We start from the raw sequence: 21,340 nt of genomic DNA, 5'->3' as shown, positions 1-21,340 counted from the left end.
TAGATCACTCCACAGATTACCAGGAAGGCATCGCCAAGTCTGGGAAGGCTGACCACGGCATCACTTTCAATGACGACAGTGATTCTCACAGGGTGGTAGTGGACTGGACTTGCGTCATGGTCACCGATGAAAGTAATGAGGCCCACTGCAACACCATCAAGCTCTGGCTCATCAGACTCATCCTGAATGAATGAAAAAAGAGATACTAATCACAAACCAACACATGGAACAGAACAGATGACATAATTTGTCTCTTCCTTAACCAAGTCCCATTGAAATCCAATACCACTTTTACAAAAGAGACCTGGGTCTCATTGTAAGAGTTGAAAAACATAAGATCCATGTTCTGCACACATGAATCAGCCAAAATACCAGAGAATCTAAGTGCTGACTGAAACCAAGGACATTTACAAGAAAATGTTTTACTGAACATTGAATAAAATGTTAGTATTTACGGGTTAGATAATACACAGCAGAATCTGTTAGTGACTTAAGGAGACTCACTGTGCAGGTTCTTAAACATCCAGAGACGTCCTCACGCAGATACACAGGAAGGACGTGGAGAACAGTAGTGCGCTTGGTGTGTGTGTCATGGATTTCCTATTCAGATAAAAACAGAATTGCATATACTGAAGAGTTTACATAAAGCTGATTTTAAACAGTCCAAACAGAACATATGTCCACAAATAACCTGTTAACATCTTTAATGCAATCAGACAAATGGCAAACAAAGTGGACTAATTGCAAAAGTCAAAAGCTCATTTCAATCATTGAACCTGTTCAATGTTCTACTGGTTCAACCTATGAAATGTGTAAAAATCTATTTACCTGTTCATCATGGATTTTTAAAATTTCAGCCAGAGCATCTGCTGTCTTCCCAGTTTTTGATGCCTTCCGTCTGAATAAGGTCATCAGTCGAGGAAGATAGCGGCAAGCTCAGCATAGCACGTGTTGGGCAGGTTCTGATTTGTAATCCGCTGGAACTCTGCATACAACTACATAGAAATAACAGCCAGAGGAGAATACAGCAACAACTATTATTAAAAAACAGTTCAATTTGAAGAATCTTGCACACATTCATAAAGCAAAAATATCAGCCAAATGAGTAAGAATCACAATTTTCACTTTAAAAGAGAGAGCTGATCCATATTACCTCAGACTCTATTTTAAGAGCAGGCCAGAGGTCCATGAGGTCGTTCACTGGCGGGCAGGACATCACTATGGTCTGTCGGCGTAGGGGAAATGTGGTCTCCATCATCTTTCTAATGAGGGCAGTTTCTTCTCAGTCTTCTTCAACAATTTTTGCAAGCAAATACAAAGTTAAGTAAAATATGATTAGTAGTATTCGTGAACAGAACACATTCATTATTTGTTGACTTAAATACAGCAAAACACTTTATTTTGATCAAACAGGCAAGTAGAAAAAACAATGATGTGTGTATGTGGGAGCCGTATGATTTGGGGTTACCACACTAAAACCTTGTCTGAGAAAAAACAACAATTCAAGTTATTGGTATTTAGAGGGCGGGGAGGGGGTGATAGAAGAATTCACATTCATTGGATTACCTGGTATCGTTATCACATCTCCAGTTATCTTCCTTAACTTCTTGAAACTGGAACAGCAAGATGCAAAGGCATAAACTGATCTGAAACTGAACAATTAAAAGATTCAAAGAGTGTCAAATTATAAATACTTCCATTTATAAATGTTCCCTGTTAATGATCTTTTCATTTAATCCCCATAAGTGTCAAGTTACTAAAGCCATCAAGCAAAATTAACATTACTGTAAAGAAAAGCAGCCACACTTGAACCTTAGTGCATGGTTAATCAACAATAATACCATTTCTACAAACCAAAGCTTTACTGTTAAGGGTTTTACTTTATTCATCTTTGTCATGAAAGCAGCTTGCCTCCAGCAGGGTCGTTTGTTTTAAAACCGAGGCAACACAAGTAGGCAGGCACGGGCAGTTGACTCGTTCTGTTAACAGCAATCTCCGTGTCTCAGACAGTCTGCTCACACAGAATTTAAAACTAGCGCCCCTAGAAGCTACACACAGAGCGGGACTTGCAGTGTAGGAACTCAGTTTGAGGCGTTTATGCTCTTTTGTGCACTATTGAAAGTTTCCAGCAACAAAAACTAACTATCGCATAACGAGGTGTCTGTTAGTGCTTCTACTAACAACTAATTTTCTAACACCACCTTTAAGCGGGAATGAGGGTGTGATTACTAGATTCATCCGTCACAATTCTTCAGGGAGTCGGTTAGTGGTAGCTATAGTCGCTAGTTGTGCTGCTGGAGTGCGTAACGTCAAAGTCCTTCTAAATAGTCTCTGGTAACGTTATTGGTCGCGCTAAGTGGCTAGCTAGCTCTTTAGCAGCTAACCTATATCTGACAAGTTGCCAATCCCTACAAGACTCTCCGGATAAGCCAGTGAAGGGCGGGGGCTTGGAGAAGGTCTACGCTCTCTGAGACAAACACATACAAAATGTATAAAAGAAGTAAAAGCGAATGAATATTAACATTCAAAACTTACAGTAAGTCCAGTGAGCCTGATTGCTGCTGCAGAGGGTAGTTTCTGCAACCCTACTGTCTGCTGCTTCCCCGCTTTGCTGCGTTGTTCAAACTTTTCTTCTTCTGTGTTTTTCCAAAGAGCGGTAAGGAATCAGTGTAGTGTGCAAATTAGCGCCACCTTCTGCTTCGCAGGTTGAATCAGAGATTAACTCTCCATACAAAATTATCCCTGCAGCTGCTTAAATAAAAAAAATAAAAGAATATATAGGCTACATTAAACTGATGAAGCAAAAAAAAATAAATACATTTTGTCCCTTCACTAATGTCTAATGCATTTCAGACCATTTGCTATTGCAATTTATTTATTATGATCGATTTTACTTATTTGGTGGAAAGCACTTTGAGATTTTATTGTATTTTAACATGTGCTATATAAATTCAGTTTATTTTTAAATCATCCCTATTTTAAACAATAGAAATAACAGGACTTTATCATTCTTAGTATGTTATTACTCAATTCTATTACATTGTACTTAAGTTATGTTTTTAAGTTATGCTTACTTATACACAAAATAGTTCCATTTAATCAAAAAATATTAGTTAACAATACTCAAAAAGGAAGAACATGTTACACCAACTTGACAAAATTAAGTTAGTAGAACTTGTTCTAAAACTTTGAGTATACACTACTTAATCTATTTAATTACTTTGAACGTTCGGGTTTACAGTGTGACATTATTATTCATGTACTGTATGAAGACCTTGCAATTGAAAAAAAAGACTTTATTGCAATTAGCATGCCTTTTTATGAATACACTTAACAAAACACTCCTGATAATTAAAGAACAAGCCAATGTGGTGGGGAATCGTTAATGGTGTACAAGACCAAAACAACACTACAAAGTGTTGTAAGAGTTACCTCATTGGTTTTAAAACCACTTCACCACTTCATTATGTGCTCACACGGTACTGTCAGTCATTATCACAAATAAAAAACATTCATGGGTTATGGTGTTCATTATTGAAGATGGCACAGCTAATGGTACAGTGCACCTTTTGTATAAGCATGACTGATCACGGTTGTTATTTTCCATTCAGGTAATAATGTTCAAATACTCAATTACAACAAATGTAGTGGTTAGGCAATTGTTATTAATGATGAAAGCTGCATATTTGAATACAACAACACAGAAATTCAACAAGATGAATGGAAATTAGAAAAAAAGTGGTATTATATTGTCAAATGAATTCATGTAAATATAAAAAAAAATATCTTAAGCTTAGACAATTGTGTACATTGTTTTGTTTTTGGGGTTCACAATATATTCAACACAACCCTCAAAACAACATCAATGGTAAAGAGACAGGAAGCATCATGAGGCCGGAATAATAATCAATGATCAAAGTGCTTGGTGATAGGATGGAGTAGATGGGAAAATGAAAAAAAAATAGTTGATAGTTTAGTTATACAAACATTTCCCAGAATGAGAACTACTCTGGAGGCAGAAATAATCTCATTGATTGAGTTAAAATGATGGGGGTTGGAGCCAAGTAACACGCGCCGTGTAGAAATATTTGAAGCCATAAAACACGGGGTATCTAACATTAGGAAGCCTGATGGTGGTTGCTGAATCTAGCCATGCTACGTTAGCTAACAGGTTAGCTACTTATAGCTAGTTAGGTTATCCTAACTTAAAACTTTAGAGTTTAAACTTAGTGAGAGAAAACATGGCTGAATACTGAAGGTAAATGCAAATGTCTTACACTACATTTCCTTCAATACCTGGGAAGGGAAGTTCCTCCACATGTCCTCATGAAATCGTCAGAGCTAGAGGCTTGCTGAAATAGTGACTATTCACAGGACTGTGTAGCTAGCAAGCTGCCTATTTGCTGTTTAACTTGCTTATATTAAGGTCACAATAGCTCTTAGCCACTAACAGACCAATACATTCTCACAGTTTATTCAAGAGATGTCATTGTACCATCAACTCTTGTCTCATAATTGTCTGTTTCGGGGAGGAGTTTATACTCTGGAAGAGGAGGGTAATAAAAGTTGATGAAACACAGCTTAATACATTAAATAGCTTCCTCCATTTTGGACTCTCCTGTCCTCAAAAGTCAGCACTGTCAAGGTGGTTTGCTACTGGTTAGTCTAGATTAATGTAAGTACTTCTCCAGGATAATTGCCTGACATCCCGCGCGATGTCAATCCCCTTCCACTCTCTGTGTGCTGCCGTTCTCAAACTCAGTTTGTTTCGGGAAACAACAAACTTCAAGCTAGCAAGCTACACGCTGAAAATGGCAAGTTTTGAAGACATTTTGGATCGTGCAATAAGGCATGCATGCTTAGTTCTTTCAGGGAATGATTGTAAAGATTTACAAAGAAAATGTTTACGGCATTTACTCTCTAACTGGGACATCTTAAGACCAATCGGCGGGATTGCTATGGAAGAAGTACACACGGTGATCCACTGGTAAGAGCTAATTACGTTTAACCATGTATCCAGCTTATTTAAATAGCTCACGTTACTGTATTGTGTGAACAGTTAAGTTAATTTAATGACGTTTCACTAACTTCACTGTGATTTAAAGTTCATGTATGTGAGGGTATGTCAAGGGAGATTAGTTCTCCCATTATTGTCCTAATTGCTGCTTGGATGCTTTAAGAGTTCCTTCAAAGAGCAGAGCCTTTTCCGCCATATCTATCCCAATTGCACATACTTTATGGTCAATTTCTCGACATTCCTAAGTGTCTCTGACTGAACTCTCTTCTTTTCTCTTTCCACAGGACGATATAGTCTCAATGACTCTTAACTATTTCACTTCTTCAATATGCGTCTTGGTAGCAATTTAAAAAAATAAATATTGTCTCATTAGCTGATAGGTTTTGAAATTGTCCTGTCTCCTTTAATACAACACTCAAAAGTCCAAATATATGTTTAAAGAGTTGTTGGACACTGTAATCATGTCTTCTGTCTATAGTGGTCGTTAAGTGACTCCACTGTAAAACAAATTGGACACAAAATCCACCGTAACACATGATGTAACACATGCTATGTCAATTTAAAACTAACCATTTATAGCTATATATGTCTGCTAGTTAGCCAGCCTGCTGACATTTCATAAATGAACATATAAAGAAATCTCTTTGCTTTCCTAAAATCTGCCCGATGAGTCTTCAACTCAACCTGTGAGATTATTTTCACTGTTCGTTTTCCATTCTATTGACATATTGTACAGTCACATCCCAGTACACATTTGAGACATGTATTTTTGGTACACTGTGAGGTCAGGTGTTTGAATAGTGCGCATTAGCTCTGGAAGGCTGGTGTAGGTTTATCTGTCATCCTGAGTCCAATATGGCTGCTTCTAGACTGTGAAATACTGGGTAGCTTTTTATTTAGGTGCCATACTGACAGGCATACAATGAGCTAATCTGTAGCACAAACTAGCTGTGCTCACTGGTCGACAAAGTTTACCCGATATGTGAGCTGATGGCCATTGTCCCAGGCATACAAAACCTTTTCTTTGGGGTTGTAGTCAATCTGGGTGGTGAAGGAGTACTCATTGGTGAATGGCAGGCGTGGGATGGCTTCAGTGTTGGTGTGGGTGTCATAAGCATAGTTCACCTCACCTTCCTTTTGGTTGTACACATTGACGGCGTACAAGACACCACAGATGATGAAGCAGTTTCCGTAGGAGTTTCGCTTGAGGCCTGTCCTCCAGGTTGTTTCCTTTTTCAACGACAGGTCTCCAGGATCCAGTTTACTGATGATGATCACCTCTTGCTGGTTGTAGTCGTAATCAATGGAAGGGTAGATCACCCACAGGCCACTTTCGTCCACTGCAAAGTCAATGTCCGAGTGGCCCCTCCATTTCCAGGGGGTGGTGTCCTCATAAACCACGTCATGCAGCAGTGTCCAGGCCGCCACATATCGCATCCTCAGATCATACTTGATGATGTTCTTGGTGAAGGCTCTGTTGTAGTAGAAGGCTCCATTATAAACCACATGGCCTGTGCCTATCCAGTTGTAAGGCAGTTTGAAGAGGTTGCTCCATCGGCCTACGATAAACAAGAATATTACATTAGCTTTATAATTATTTATTCGCTAGAACACAACACCCTTACTCTGAAAAATGGCTCGGTTACGATGCTCCATTAAGGAGGTTGTCAGATTCAGGTCAACTAGCTAGCTATGTGTTCAAATTGCTTCTTAGTTAATGGTAGTTAAATCCGTGCTCTGAATACATTTAACAATTGGTAAAGGCTCATTTATGCTTGTGATGACCACTCTGTGTGTGGCTCTTGGGTATTTTTCCCTGCAGCTGTTTAGGAGGCAGTCCGAGTGGCAAGGTGTAGCAAGAGAATCAGCCACACCTGAATCCAGTCTGCATGATTGCCTTGTGATTCCTATTTAAAGGTCCCATGACATGGTGCTCTTTGGATGCTTTTATATAGGCCTTAGTGGTCCCCTAATACTGTATCTGAAGTCTATTTCCCAAAATTCAGCCTTGGTGCAGAATTACAGCCACTAGAGCCAGTCCCACAATGAGCTTTCCTTAGTATGTGTCATTTCTGTGTCTGTAGCTATTGAAGAGGAGAGAGGGAGGGGGTTGGCCTTGACCAACTGCCACTTTTCTCATTTGAAAGCCATGATGTCTCTCTCTCATGGGTGGGCCAAATTCTCTGGGTGGGCAAACCAGAGAAAGGGGAGGTAACCATGCTCCTTATGACCTCATAAGGAGAAGATTCCTGATCGGCCCATCTGAGCTTTCATTTTCTCAAAGGCAGAGCAGGATACCCAGGGCTCGGTTTACACCTATCGCCATTTCTAGCCACTGGGGGACCAAAGGTAGGCTGGGGGAATGCATATTAATGTTAAAAAAAAACTCATAAAGTGAAATTTTCATGCCATGGGACCTTTAAGATTGCTGAAGTTGCAGTGCTGGCTCTTTGTCCTCACAGCCAGTTGGGTTTGTTTTTGGTTTGGGATGTCTTTTGGGTTCTGTTTTGCTGTCACCTACACCCATGCTCTCACTACACTACTGATACTACTGAAATGCATGTTTTATCCTATTTTGAAGTATTATTTAATTTGGATTTAATACATTGGTTTTAATTGAATCCTTAACTATGTGTGGTATCCCTTATTTTGTTGAACTATGAGCTGGTTCATGTCAATGCTCAACATACTTATACATACAATGCTTATTTGTGATCGTAGTAAATCGTGGTAGGCAGTGTAGTCAGTGTTGCCCTAGTTGCTCTGTAGCGAGTAGCGTATTCATCCCACCAATGCCATTTTCAGTCATTACCATTTGTAGTTGCTTGGAGTTAACTAAATGCTTTCCAAGACAATACAAAACTATGCTGATTTAAGATTTGTTATTTCTGTATGTTGACTTTCAACAACCTGTACAGCTGTGTCCAGCTCATCCACATTTTTTCATGCATTTAGCTTGGTAGCTAGCTATTTGTGTAGAAATGACAATGTTTTTACAATGCCAGACTGTGCACACACACACGCTTCATGTGACAGTGACACAGTTTGTTTAGTAGTTCCTTCCTGAACAAACACTCTGTGTACTGTAGGTGTAATTTTCTAATCACATCCTATCTGCTATCCTAACCTTCCAACCTCAGGAAGTGCAATTTAGATAATGATAATAAAGTGAAGGACAAAAACAACGTGCAATAGTACACCCCCACCCCACCGCCACTATCCCCATCTACAAGGCCAGCCCACACTCTTAATCCCTCTCCACTGTGCCCAGTTCAAAGGCAAGGCCAGAGCACAGGGAACAGCAGGCATCACCGCCACTCCAAAAATCTAGTCATCCGCACACAGCTGTGAGCTCACCACACTGCAGGACGCCTCGCATGTAAGTGCATTTAGAAAGCCCATTGTCCAAACACATCTAGATCAACAAGTTAAGTCCTACGAGGGGAGATAATCTTGACTCTCTTAGAGATGTATGTAATCCAATTCCTCAGTTGATTTGGATGTGAAAGAAGTTGATTTTCCCACCCACTGGAGTCATGAAACACCTACGACCTGCATTCCACAGATCTCATCAGTCTCACAGAGCTCATTGGATAATCAACATGAATCAATGTCATCAATGGTATTAGTGAAAACACAACTATGCATTAAAACAGGGTGATACTAGAGTTGGACCAGTGTGTTGGGACGATAATGGTGTTTTCAGTTAGATGATGCGAAAGATGTTCAAGGGAAGATATGTGTCAGTCTGAAAACACTGAAATAGAACCTCTTATAAAGCTGCTGACCCACCCAAAATCATAAAACATCATGTCAAAATGTCTGTTATTAAGGCTTTTCAAACGGTCATTTCTTAGCCCTAAATCTTGGGCTAGCTAACCAGAGATAGCTTTATGTTGTGCCACTTTATTTTTATTAACTTACTACATTCTGTACTTACTGTACAGTACGTCTCCAGTTAAGGACAGATATGGTTATGTTTGATTGACAACTGTGCCATTGCTTAGTCATGGCCTCAGCGTGTTGTTCTAAGTGGATTAGATAGGGTTACACAGGAGTGTTTGAGTTTGTACAATAATATGAGTACAAATGAATCCATACAGGTTTGTGAGCAAGAAAAAGAGCCCACAAGGTCTCTCTAAAGGTTCAAGGATGTCATGATACAGACTGTGGGCTGATGGATAATTGCTGTTTGAGAGACAAAAGTGTATTGTGTAAATTATATTTAAGGGTGCAGGAGTTAACATTTTGGCTGTTTAGCTACGGCTATTAATAAGGTTATTCTTAACTTTTGACCAAGAAGAAAATGTACCTGTAAGTTGAGTATATTTAATTTTATATTGTATATTTAATTTTCAAAAGGTCCTGATAAACACCAAATAGGATGCGGATGCAGACAGTAAATGCACATGCAACCCAGATCCCTGTGGCTATCAAACATGGAAAGGATAATGTGCACTTCAGACTGAGAAGGTTTGGTTGTGGGCTGAGGGGTTAAAGCACGTATAGTCTATATCGACGACGTTGTTCAGGTGCCGCAGGAAATTCTGCCGGATGTCCCTCATTTCGGCTGGATGTCCCACACCTTCTGCTTTCTTTGTGTTGGCATTCTAAACTTTGGTCGATTTATAAGGACTATGGTTAACTGCTCTTCAGATCTCTGCAGGGTAAATCCAGACAGCTAGCTAGACTATCTGTCCAATCTGAGTTTTCTGTTGCACGATTAAAACAACTTTTGAACATACACGTTCCACCAAAAAAAGTTCCTTCCCGAGGCTATTTTGAAGAGGCACCATCATTGTGTCCAGGGCTTAGAGCCACCCAAGACGATTGTGATTGGTTTAAAGAAATGCCAATAAACCAGAGCACGTTGCTGTGTGGACTAGCCAGATCTTCTTCCGCAGCACTGTGGAGTAAGGTCTGGCAATGCGAGACTAGAGTACGTGCTTAGGCTTCAAAGCTATGGTGTAGACCAGAGTTTTCAAAGTCTGATACTGTAAAACCCCTCAAACTGAATCAAGAAAGCCTCCTCCCTTGCTCATTTCATTGCTCAAACATCATTTTGCTACTTTAAGTACTGTACTTGCCTCCAGGAGTTGTGTATCACTGCAACTGCTGATCTCATGTAGTATCTTTGCCTCATGATTCTCCGTCTGGGCCTCCCCTCCCTTCAACTTTACTGCATCGCCCTTAGGGAGCCTTGCCTCACAGTTAAAAAAACATCTGCCATAGGCCATATCATAGCTGTCGTCCGCCTCCTCAAAAATGTAACACATCAGGACTACGGCCCAAGAATAGATTGGTCACAGTGTATAATGACCATTGTTGAAATAAAGCATGACACTGTTTAATCATGTACAATACATTTGTCTAGCATTTTGTTGGTACAATAAGCACACCTTGCTTGAAGTTTTCCAGGTTGCGGAACTCCACCAAGTTGTTGCCATAGTAATAGTTAGTGACGTAGATCTTGGAGTCTTTAGCCAGGGGATCCTTCATCCAGGCTCCCTCGTTCCGCCCATAACTGTGCTGCTTCTCTGGCTGGTCAATGGATGCTAGAGTCCCTTCACAGTTAAGGATCTTCCCTGGAAGAAACAAGCAGCACATTCAACGTGTACGCATGGGAGAGAATTAACATGGGCTTAAATCGATTTCACGCAGATACATTTCTTGGCAGAGTGAACCTACACACTTTTCTGCTGCTAAATTGGCCTCTGTCACTGCAGTCGCAGCCTGCAACACAATACTGAGCTTAATCACAGAGGGGTATTTAGCAATGTTGTAGTACTCGAGATCGGTCTTGGTCTCAAGACCACTTTTTGAAGGTCTCTGTCTCATAACGACCGCATTTTTATTCGGTCTTGTCTCAGACTCAGACAAAGAAGTAGTTCCTTTTTTTATTCCCAACTTGTATATATTGTTCTTGTATTTTGTCCTATTTATTATTTCATTTATAGTGTATCTTATTATTTCATGTATATTCTGTATGTGTGCTGTGTGTCTAATATTTTGCTATTGTAACATTGTAATTTTCCATTTTTGGGATCAATAAAAATCTATCTATCTAAAGAATACTCAGGATTTTATTACGCGTGTGTGTGTGTGTGTGTGTGTGTGTGTGTGTGTGTGTGTGTGTGACTCCCTCCTCCTCTTCCAGCTTGCTGGGATGTAGTGTTGACAGGTGGGCTCTCAAGTTGTTGGTCGTTGCGTGGTATGTAAGTTTGGTCCTACATATTTTACATATCGCTTTGTCCTTACTCGTGACTTTTCCCTGTTTTTCTTTGGGAACCCAAAGTAGTGCCACACGTTGCTTTTCAAATTGTCAGGAGCGTAGATTTCAAACTCCTCGTCAGGCATGGTTGTTGTTGTTGTTGGTATACAAAATAGGCGCTAACCAGGACGCTAACGTCACCTACAGGAGCCCAGATGACCAATAATAGCCTTGCTAATGAGCTCGCGATTCACAACTTCACCAGGCGTGAAAAAGCCTCAGAATCTGAATTGAAAACAACATTTACAGGCAAACACATTTACAAAAAATAATGCCCATAACAGGTTCGAATATTAAGGGCTGCCTAATATTCGTTCGACTATCATTATTTTTTTAAATATTGAAATTATATTCGAATAACAAAGTTGGGAGTCAAAGCCCTAGTGTAATGGTTTGGGTCTTGGTCTTGACTTGGCCTTGCGTTGGTCTTGGTCTTGACTTGATCTCAACCCCAAAAAGTGCCTCTAAAGTTTCTCCATACACTCTCAATTTAGGTGGTCATGACTATACTAGTATTTAGCACATACCTGCTCTGTGGAGGATGGGTCGACTGTTGTTGTTGGAGTTGTCCAGCACCAGCACAATGGTCGGAGCTGGTCTTTCAGATGCTGGTGTACTTAGTGTAGTGATGGTAGTGGGTGTAGTAGTGGTGGTAGTTGTGGTGCCAGGGGTTGTGGTGGTGGTAGTAGTAGTTGTAGTGGTGGTGGGAACAGCAGTGGTGGCGATGGGTTTGGCCACAGTGGCCTCCATGGTTTCCAGGACCATTTCAGCTCCTCCATCCTCTGACTGGTTTTCCGTGATGTGATGGACTGTGTATGTTTTGGCAGAATGGTCTGGGGGGGTGGAGACACACAGAGTCAGGCCAGACTATAGAGAAGAATAAGCAGTGATGGAAGAAGTATTCAGATCCTTAACTTAAAGTAAAATTACTAATACCAGTACTCAGTGGCGCCAGAAGCCGTAATCCTGTACGCACTGAGCGTATTTTTTTTTCTGTGAGACGTGCAACGCATCTAATGATAACAATGTATAAGTGGGCAGAGGAGCAGCAGCTGACGGCAGCTCTGTTCTGCTTTCTGCTCTGTTCACGGTATTGATTTTCTCATCAATTATACGTTATTTCACCAACAACCCATCCACTATTAATCAGAATGTTCATTTTTATGACTCGATCCGTAGATAAACTGGTTGCTGGACGCGGAGTTTCGCTGAACCCACGGATGGAGCTATAGCATATTGCGGTTAAAGGTGCAGTAGGTAAGCCTTATAAAACTAACTTTCTGTCATATTTGCTGAAACTGCCCCTATGTTCCAGTAGAACTACATGAAGCAGGTAATAAAAAAAAAATCTGGCTCCTCTGGCACCACCTACAGTCTGTAGTGCTGTAAATATTTTTATGATCTGGTCATTATGATGTGATAAAAGCACGCTAGGTGCACACTCTCATACACATTAAATATTATAAGAACAGCTCATTTCTGGCATAGTAAACCGCCTCCGCGGGCGGGCAGTTTCTGTGCGTACTATGACTGCCGTTACTATATATTTTTTTACATTCTGGCCTCCTTTTTCTATGCTAAACAGCTATTTTGTATATATTTGTTTCTGTTTTGGTATTTATTGTTTATTTAATGTTCAATATGTTTGTTTATGTATGCACCAAATACCAAGGCAATTCCACGTACGTGTAACCTACTGTGGCAAAACGCTTTTCCTATTCTAATTCTGAAAAAGTTTTTTTAAACATTTCCTTCACTGTACAGTACATAAAGTATATGGCTCCTTGACAGCAGGAGACATTATAGTGTGCTGCGTGCAGAACAAAGAGAAAACTAACTTCCTTCCTCTTCTCTGATCTTCTTTCTCCTCTTTCCTTCCTTACCCAGGCTGCTCTGCTGTCTGTTAGCTTTAACTGCTTTCTTAATAGAGAATACTGAAGCCGCATTTTGCTTTTAACAAAAATGGGAAAAGGAGGCCTCAGAATGTAATTACAGCTGCAACCTAAAATGATTACATTATATCTATGGCTTTTAGTGGAGAGTGTTAAGGTCTCAATACGTTTAACAACGTTTTTTTCACAATAAAGGGGGCGACTCCACTGGTTGCAAAAAGAAGTCTGTTTCTATATGTGAGAAAATGACCCTACTTCTCGCTTTATTTATTACCTCAATAAATGTTTTCCTAATGAGTTCATGGCCTTAATCGTTAGGTTTAAGTCTTCTTAAACACAGCATGATGTTGATTTAGCAAATTATAGTCCAAATTATATAATATATAATAGACGATAAAGCAGAGCGTGCTTTAGGGCGTGGCTACACACGATCTGTCGATCATTACAGGGGCTTAGCAATGCTAACCATGGCACTGTGTACATTAAAATAGCCGTGAACTTTTGATTTGACTCTCTCAAAGTTGTTTTTAATTCATCAAAGTTGTTGGGAACATTTTGGTCGCCTAAAAAAGCTTGTTGAGCGTTCGCTAGCACCTTGCCAACCAAAGCTTGCTAGCTACCGCAAGGCGTTAGCCAATCAGAGCGTTCTGCTCATGAATATGAATTAGTAGTGGGCTGAACATTCCGTCTAACAGCGAATCCGAGCATTTGTGGGAGGGGAGAAAAAAGATTCTCAGAAAAGGGTGGGAAAATCAGCTCAACTCTTTTGTTTTTGGTAACACTATTATCTAAGTGTTTAATAGACACATATAAACGGTACAGATTTAAGTATAAGTGTCACCATATGGGACTTTTAAGGGAAAGTCTGACGATTTTCTGTACTGCTGTACATGAAATGTGGCATGGTGCCAGTACCCAGAGGTCCGTAACTACCTGCCGGATAACCCGATTCAAAAGAGTTAAAAATTGGTGACTCTTGAATTTTAATACAGTGATTGGTCAAGTGTGCGAAGTCGTGAAAGTAGGCCTCTCTTTTAAGGCTTTGACACCAAGGGGTCCCGACCCAGAGCATCAAAAAGTGACACCAAAGGGTCCTGACAGGCGCGTTAAAAAACGATGCTAAAGTGTACCCAGAGTGTTAAAGGTGACGCCAACGGGGTCCTGACCAAGTGTTAGTATATGACGAGTTGGCAGTGTGACTGTGTTGTACAATCAAGTGCAACACCGTCAATGCCTTCGAGGAGAGACTGTCTGAGAGCTATGTTATTTCCATTTGCTCGATTAATTGTATCTCACCCCTTTTCACCCTGCCTTTGAGTGGGGCCACAGGTAACCAGTTTTGCCTTTAGACGTGGTTGGACAATATGTTGTATTGTGTTTGTTTTAGTCATACTGAAGCCTTTAGTGTCCTTTGATGTTCTAAACACTGTTGCAGAGGCTTGGGATAACATTCAGTAAAACACTGAATACTATCATCTTTTTGGAAAATGTGCATATTTACTTTATTTTAAATCAAAAACCCATATTGGTCAAACTCTTGCTTCTTTTTTGTTTTGTTTCAGTCACTTATGGTCTGCTGTAAAAAAAAAAAGAAAAAGAAAAAGAAAAAAAGACAGCAGGCTAAATCAAATATAATCCTAGCAGAGGGAGAGTCTGCTCTCCTTCTGGTCCACATACTCTGATTTCCTGTGCTGCCAGACAGATGTGGGGAGATCACAGCAGTGGTAGATAAGCAGTGCATCTTTCTGAAACACATACATTAAACACATGGACCTGATAAGGGAGTAGAAACAATATTCTGAGTTTTTTTTCTCTCACAATTAATAGTAGGAGGTTTCAGAGAGCCATCAAGTCTTTGGTTAAGGTGCTTTAAATTGTACCTGGAATTAAATGCAACACTCATTTCCAAACCAAACTAAAGACACAAATCTGTTACATTGTATCTCTGGTTGAGTGTAGCTAATGACTCTACGTGGACACTACATGAAAGAGGACATCAAATACTTGTTAATGGAAGTGACATCCATCTGTGTTCTGTAAAGCAGATGGGACACATATTGTATTACGTTTGTTACTTTACTATTACACAGATCAAAGACCCCTTTAAAACATTGTGATGCTGTGATGAAGATTAGTTTTTGAAGTGCCATGATGGTTTCTTTTGCCTACTATAGTCCATATGTCAAATCATTTATGCTATATTACCAAGTACAACTAACAAGTTTCCAAACAATACAATGGTTCTCTAGGTTTATAAAAATTAACAAGGAAACATTGTACTTGCTTTTTATCATTGTCCAAGTTGCATTCTTGTTGCATGGTAATGCAGGGCAGACTTTCCAAACCACTCTGCACTTATTGCAGTGTTATCATGCAGTGGTTAGGCAACTTTTTCAGACTTTGCAAGGACCTCTGCTCAATCCTCATTGGTTACAAATACCTCAATCTCAATCTTAGGTTGTGAACAGTCAGTTGTCTAGATGCATTCATGGTCACAGGGACAAGTTTGCAGGCTGGCAAAAGTAGCCAGGTGAAGTGAGTGTTCAACAATTTCCTCTTGTCCTACATCTTGCGCCAATGTGCCATTGAGCAAGTGGCCAACAGTAAAGAACCGTGGTTACACTGGGCAGCTCCCTGTAACATGTGTGTCACTGTCGCTAAATTTGAAAAGAGGCATTTCAGGAAAAAGCGGGAAGGTGTATCAACCTTCGCAGGATGAATAAAAAGTTCCTGCGTCCTGCTCTTTGCCAGAGATTATGGAAATGCAGCCGACTGGTTTCAGTGATTTGACAAGGGTGGCTGGTCTCGCTGAGGTTCACATACATGGCAGAACACACGGTCTGACAGCGTTATGTGCGTGGCAAGCGCAGCATGCCTATTCACTCAACTAGATTTAAAGAGGATTGGAAGGAGGCAGGAAATGTTTTCTCTGCATTGGTAAGGGTACCCACGCATTGTTGTGAGGAGTGAAGCGGAGGCATGTCATGGACATGGCAGCGCTCCATTGAGACAGCATTCCATAAGCTCCATGTATTTTTTTCAATAAAAGATTTGGATTTCCTGCACGCTGAATGCGCACCATCAATCCAATCCTGCGCCAGCTTTGCTAAAAACAACACCAGAATATAGCTTGTATTGACGTGATCTTGTGTGCCACACAGCTATTGCTGAAAGATTTCGGGAGAAAATCTATTTGCGATTTTTCTGCCAGATATTGCGATTACGATTCAATTTGCGATAAAAAAAAAAAAGTATAGCTAAAGTTCAATATTCACTGTGTAACTGATAAACACACGGAAACTGCTACCTCTGCCTTTTCTCTGTCGAAGCCTGCCTTTGATTTGCAGTTTCTGTGACGTCTGTCTCCGTTGCTCTGATCGGCTGTAGGTCTATCCAATTGAGTGCAGAGGCATTTTCTTTCCTGGTTCGGTTGAAACACGCCCCATAATCACAGCCGAATGGAGCAGCATCAGACTCAGATTCTGACTAGAATCTGAGTACGACGACGTCAGGCTACATTATAACATGAGACATCACCAAAACTGCTCTATATTGTTATACAAAGATGACAACATAGATATGAAAAGCCAGTAATAAGTTTTTTTTTTAATAAGCATGGAACTAAAGCTAAGCAGAAGCTCAGAGGAGACCGTGCCTTTGCTGTGGCGGCTCCTAAATGATGGAATGATCTGCCTCTGTGCGTTAAACAGGCCTCTTCTTTGTCTGTTTTTAAATCCCGTCTTAAAACCCATCTCTTCTCTGTGGTAAGATGTTGACTTGTTGTACTTCTCTTAATTATTTAGATTGATTGTTTTTCATTGCGCAGCTATTATTTTTGTATTCATGTTATATTGTTATGTATTTTATTTATGATGTCTTATTTATTCTTCTGTACAGCACTTTGGTCAACTTTGGTTGTTTTAAAGCGCTTAACAAATAAAGTTGGATTGGATTGGATTGGAACATTGAACATTCAACTAAATATTCACTTTGATCAATCGCGGTCTTCACGATTAGTTAATCACATTCTTTCAAATCGCGTTTTCGTTTTGAAAACGATTAATCATTCAGCCCTACACACAGCGATGGATTCCCTCTTTTATTGCCTTGCGGTTAAGTGTCAAGTCTGCAACACAATCACAGCCTTATCTTACACTTGCGTAAAAAACAACATTCTCAGGAAAGCTTTGCATTGTCCTCTATTGGAAACTAAATCCAGCTTATAAAGCTCTTGACTCTGGCTTTATGACTCTATGGCTGCGGGCTGATCCTGATCCAGCGAAAGTCTCATGCGGGGTTAGATTAGATTGCTAAAGAAACAAATGTGGATAATTTTCAACACTCACAGTGGATCACTCACAGACGATCGCACACAGATGGGAGTGCAAACTCAGCTAAAGTACAAGCACATTGTTCACTTTAGCTTACAGAGGGTGGCTTCCTACAAACCCACCACTATGCTGGGAGAGTATGCAGGGTGTCCTGGCCAAGCTGAAGACTCTCACCTCCTCTGTGCTCATCCTCGTCGGTCTTGGCAGCCTTGTAGTATGTGATGCCCCTCACCACGCCAGGCTGGTGGCCAACCACCTTGGCTTTGGCCGTAGGGTCAGGCTTGGCCGGCTTCCCAGGTTTAATGACCTCTTTCTTGGGCTTTACGACCTTTTCTTTGGGCTGTTTTGGTGAAGGTTTGGCAGCAGGGGTCTTTTTGTTGGGTGCTTTTACAGCCTCCTTGGTTTTCTCATCATTAGTGTTCTGTAAACATGACATTGTGTTATGTCAGGACAATTGGTAATATTGGCTTGTGGGTTTTATATGCTGACGATGCTAATGAAAGAGCGTGTTTTGCTAGTGTACTTTCTATATGTGAAAGATTTTAATAAGTGACATGCAATATATCTACTGATAATTTCTCACAGTGTGTTAACAGAAAACATGTATTATCATACAAATGATGCGTACGCTTATACTACTATTACTACTACTTAATATACACTCTAAGAAATACATCTGAAAAATAACAGAAAAGGTACTGGCAGCTCATTAATGGGACTTTGCCACATAATAAAAAAAATGGAAATTATGTGTGTACCTACAGTTAAAATGTAAGTACACACATATTTAGAAATGCGTAAAAAAGAAACGAATGCCGGAAAAGCCACAAAAACATCGGAAAAAGTGACAAGTGACAAAAACCTCGAAAAAAGGTCCGAAGTTTCAAGAAAAGTGAAAACAAATCTCCCAAAACTAACCTCCGTGGCAGACAAAACTTATTGAAGGACAAATTTTGCAATTTGAAATGTTAAAAACTAAAATACAACCGTGAATAACGTTCTATGGACAATTTCCATTAAAATCTACAGTCATGTAACTGTTAATACACAGATATTTCTTGGAGTGTAATATATTAATATGTACATCTGCTGCTGGCATCCCTGTTCTAGGTTAATGTGCTCTTGTATGTTTTCTTTTGATGGCATCCACCTGCAACGGACTGCAGATGAAAATTAGCCAGTATGGCTAAATCTGGCATGTTTACGTGTTGGACTCAAGTGCTCATGTTAATTAATGTGTATTGTCCCTTCTTAAATAAACAGATATAAAATAAAAGATATTATAGTCAAAGTATTCTTGCACAATGTTACAAGCTAAGACCAAACACTGTGATATGTGAGGCCGGTGACTGAGAGCAAAACACCCACCTGTGATCTACTGCTAATCTTACTAACTAACTACTATTACTTCTATTAGTTAGGGCTGGGCAATATATCAATATAAATCAAAATCGTGACATGAGACTAGATATCGTCTTAGATTTTGGATTTCGTAATATGATATAAGGGTTGTCTTGCATCTGTTGAAATATAGAAAAAAAACAGCTAAAGACACATCTTTTTAGTCAGGCGTTCATTTAGCCACATTGCTCACTGTATTATTTTGTATTTATGCTTTTGTGCTTTACTACGATTTATTGTGATTTATTGTCCTTTTTATGACTACTGATCTCTTTTAATGTATGTATTTATTCAGTCTGTGATAATTGCTATACAAATAAACTTTACTTACTTACTCTTCCTGGTTTTAAAGGCTGCATTACAGTAAAGTGATGTAATTTTCTGAACTTTAAAGATTGATCTCGTTGTTCTAATATTTCCCTTTACCCACTTAGTCCTTATATCCACATTACTGATGATCATTTTTCACAAATATTTTGTGAAAGCACAGACAGTCAACCCTACAATATCGTCGCAATATCGTTATCGAGGTATTTGGTCAAAAATATCGTCATATTTGATTTTCTCCATATGGCCCAGCCCTGCTTCTAGCACAACTACTAGTAGAAGTGCTACAATTCTACCAGTTAGTAGTTGTTGTAATGCTAACATGTTTGTACAACAGCACCCAAAGTGTTTCTTCGAACCTGTGCTTTGCTCTCCGAGGAGTCTTTCTGCAGCAGCTGCAGGCTGAGGCTGGAGATCTCCTTCTTGATGCTCATCATGATGTTGGAGTAGTTCTCATACCTCTTAAACTGGTTGGTGAGGCTCGTCATGCTGTCTCGGACAAATTCATTGTCTCGCGTGAGGTTTGTCTTGATTGTCTGCAAGAGAACGTCACTATTATCATAGCAATCACGATCCGTTGAATGACATCAGGGTTTCAGCGGGGTCCTAAAAAGTCTAAAAAAAAGTCTTAAATTAAAAAATCTAAATTTTAGGCATTAAAAACTCTAAAATTCACAAAAGTATTGTGTTCTAGGTCTTTCATAATTTTAAACAGGTCCTAAATTTTCCTACATCCATGTAGCACTACCTCTAATGCTCATTAAAATGTTTGTTTTTTTGATTCTGTGGTGTTGTAGTTCTTTGTTTTGCTAGTCTGAATATAATTTGCTGTATATGTACAGATTATTATTACTCCATGTTGCTTTTATTCAATTTTAATAATTTTATTTACTTTGCAAGTACTTTTGTGGCTCGGCATTTCATTGTACTTTTATGTTGTGATATAGGTCTTAAATTTCATTCATAAAGGTCTTTAAAGGGTCTTAAAAGGTAACTCACATTTTTTTTCCCTATGTTTTTGTGTTTAAGTGACTGATGGAAACAACAATCTTTAAAATTGGTCCAGTATTAAACGAGATCGCTGCAGTCGGCAGCGGCGAAACAAGCTACAATGTAAGTTAATAGAGCAATTGTTCCATTATGGAAAGGATTTCTAAGGAGGTCGACCTTTCTGTTAAACAGTAAGATCCTTTTTTTAAAACATAAAAACATCCGTGAAATTACGTTCGCTAAACCCACCAGACTCACTGTAAATAAACAGTAATTTTAGCATCATAAAATACACTTCATTCAAAGTCGACAGAAACAAAATAAAACTATGAAAAGTCGTTTTGGGTCGTCTTTCCACTATTGCAACCATCACAACTCTAGTGTTGGTTGAAATAAACACATGGTTTACCGATTTACATACATATGAGTCTGGTGGGTTTAGCGCTAGCTCCGTCAGAGCTGTTTCTGGTTAAACAGAAAGGTCTCAAAGAGGTTTTAAAGGTCTATCTCTGAAGGGATTCTTTCCATAATGTTGTGAGACACTGAGGACATTAATTTGAGCCTGTCAGTGGCAAAACAAGCACTTTTGTGAAGGTTAATACAAACTGGACAATTGCCCAATAACTTACATTGTAGCTTGTTTTGCCGCTGCTGACTGCTGCGATCTTACTTAAGACTGGACCAATGTCAAAGATTGTTGTTCCCATCAGTCACTTAGACACAAAAAACATAGGAAAATAGGGTTGAAAAAACAGTAGTTACCCTGAAGTGTCTTAAATTTGACTTGTTGAAACCTGCAGAAACCCTGGACCAAAGCCCATAATGCAAAGCATAATGCATAATGGTTCTTCGATTATAACGATATACATATGAGGAAGTACGTGAGTTTGGTTGTTTGCCTACCTCTTCGAGGGTGTTCATTTGAGACACCACCTTGTTGATGTAGGAGTGGACTTTCATCAGGTCCATGCTGTAAAGTGTTCCCTCCAGGAGGTCCACCATGGATTGGAGCTGGTCATTCGTGCCATAAAAGGAGAAGAAACTAGCGTAATTATTCACCATCTCCTGAACACAAAACCTGACAGCTTTATGTGCCTCTGTTCAAATGCAG

General features: G+C 39.6%; 1 protein-coding gene and 2 long non-coding RNA genes across 4 annotated transcripts in view; all 3 read right to left on the bottom strand.

Annotated features, from left to right (window-relative positions):
• Nucleotides 1-587: 587 nt before the first annotated feature.
• LOC120561318 lies at nucleotides 588-1,235 on the bottom strand. The gene is made up of 3 exons (XR_005639583.1): nucleotides 1,154-1,235; nucleotides 829-995; nucleotides 588-600 (listed from the first exon to the last, which is right to left on the bottom strand). It is a non-coding gene; the product is annotated as an uncharacterized LOC120561318 (long non-coding RNA).
• A 34-nt stretch (nucleotides 1,236-1,269) lies between these two features.
• Nucleotides 1,270-2,565, bottom strand: LOC120561317. 2 transcript variants are annotated; one of them, XR_005639581.1, is made up of 3 exons: nucleotides 2,536-2,565; nucleotides 1,567-1,652; nucleotides 1,270-1,290 (listed from the first exon to the last, which is right to left on the bottom strand). It is a non-coding gene; the product is annotated as an uncharacterized LOC120561317 (long non-coding RNA). The 2 variants fall into 2 exon arrangements; XR_005639582.1 differs by having other exon boundaries at nucleotides 1,270-1,287.
• A 713-nt stretch (nucleotides 2,566-3,278) lies between these two features.
• LOC120561313 (olfactomedin-like protein 2A) overlaps nucleotides 3,279-21,340 on the bottom strand; it is a 32,968-nt gene continuing 14,906 nt past the window's right edge. Inside the window, exons 3-8 of the mRNA XM_039804375.1 lie at nucleotides 21,133-21,240; nucleotides 19,599-19,775; nucleotides 17,686-17,932; nucleotides 11,816-12,121; nucleotides 10,417-10,602; nucleotides 3,279-6,576 (exon numbers count right to left, since the gene is read on the bottom strand). Of these exons, the coding sequence (XP_039660309.1) occupies nucleotides 5,972-6,576; nucleotides 10,417-10,602; nucleotides 11,816-12,121; nucleotides 17,686-17,932; nucleotides 19,599-19,775; nucleotides 21,133-21,240 (1,629 nt within the window). The 3' untranslated portion in view covers nucleotides 3,279-5,971. The remainder of the gene's footprint in view (nucleotides 6,577-10,416; nucleotides 10,603-11,815; nucleotides 12,122-17,685; nucleotides 17,933-19,598; nucleotides 19,776-21,132; nucleotides 21,241-21,340) is intronic.

This window comes from Perca fluviatilis, chromosome 6 (genome assembly GCF_010015445.1).
Source record: "Perca fluviatilis chromosome 6, GENO_Pfluv_1.0, whole genome shotgun sequence".
Classification (NCBI taxonomy): Eukaryota; Metazoa; Chordata; class Actinopteri; order Perciformes; family Percidae; genus Perca; species Perca fluviatilis.
The sequence above is the reverse complement of the archived record's forward strand: the minus strand, read 5'-3'. Positions and strand labels throughout refer to the sequence as shown.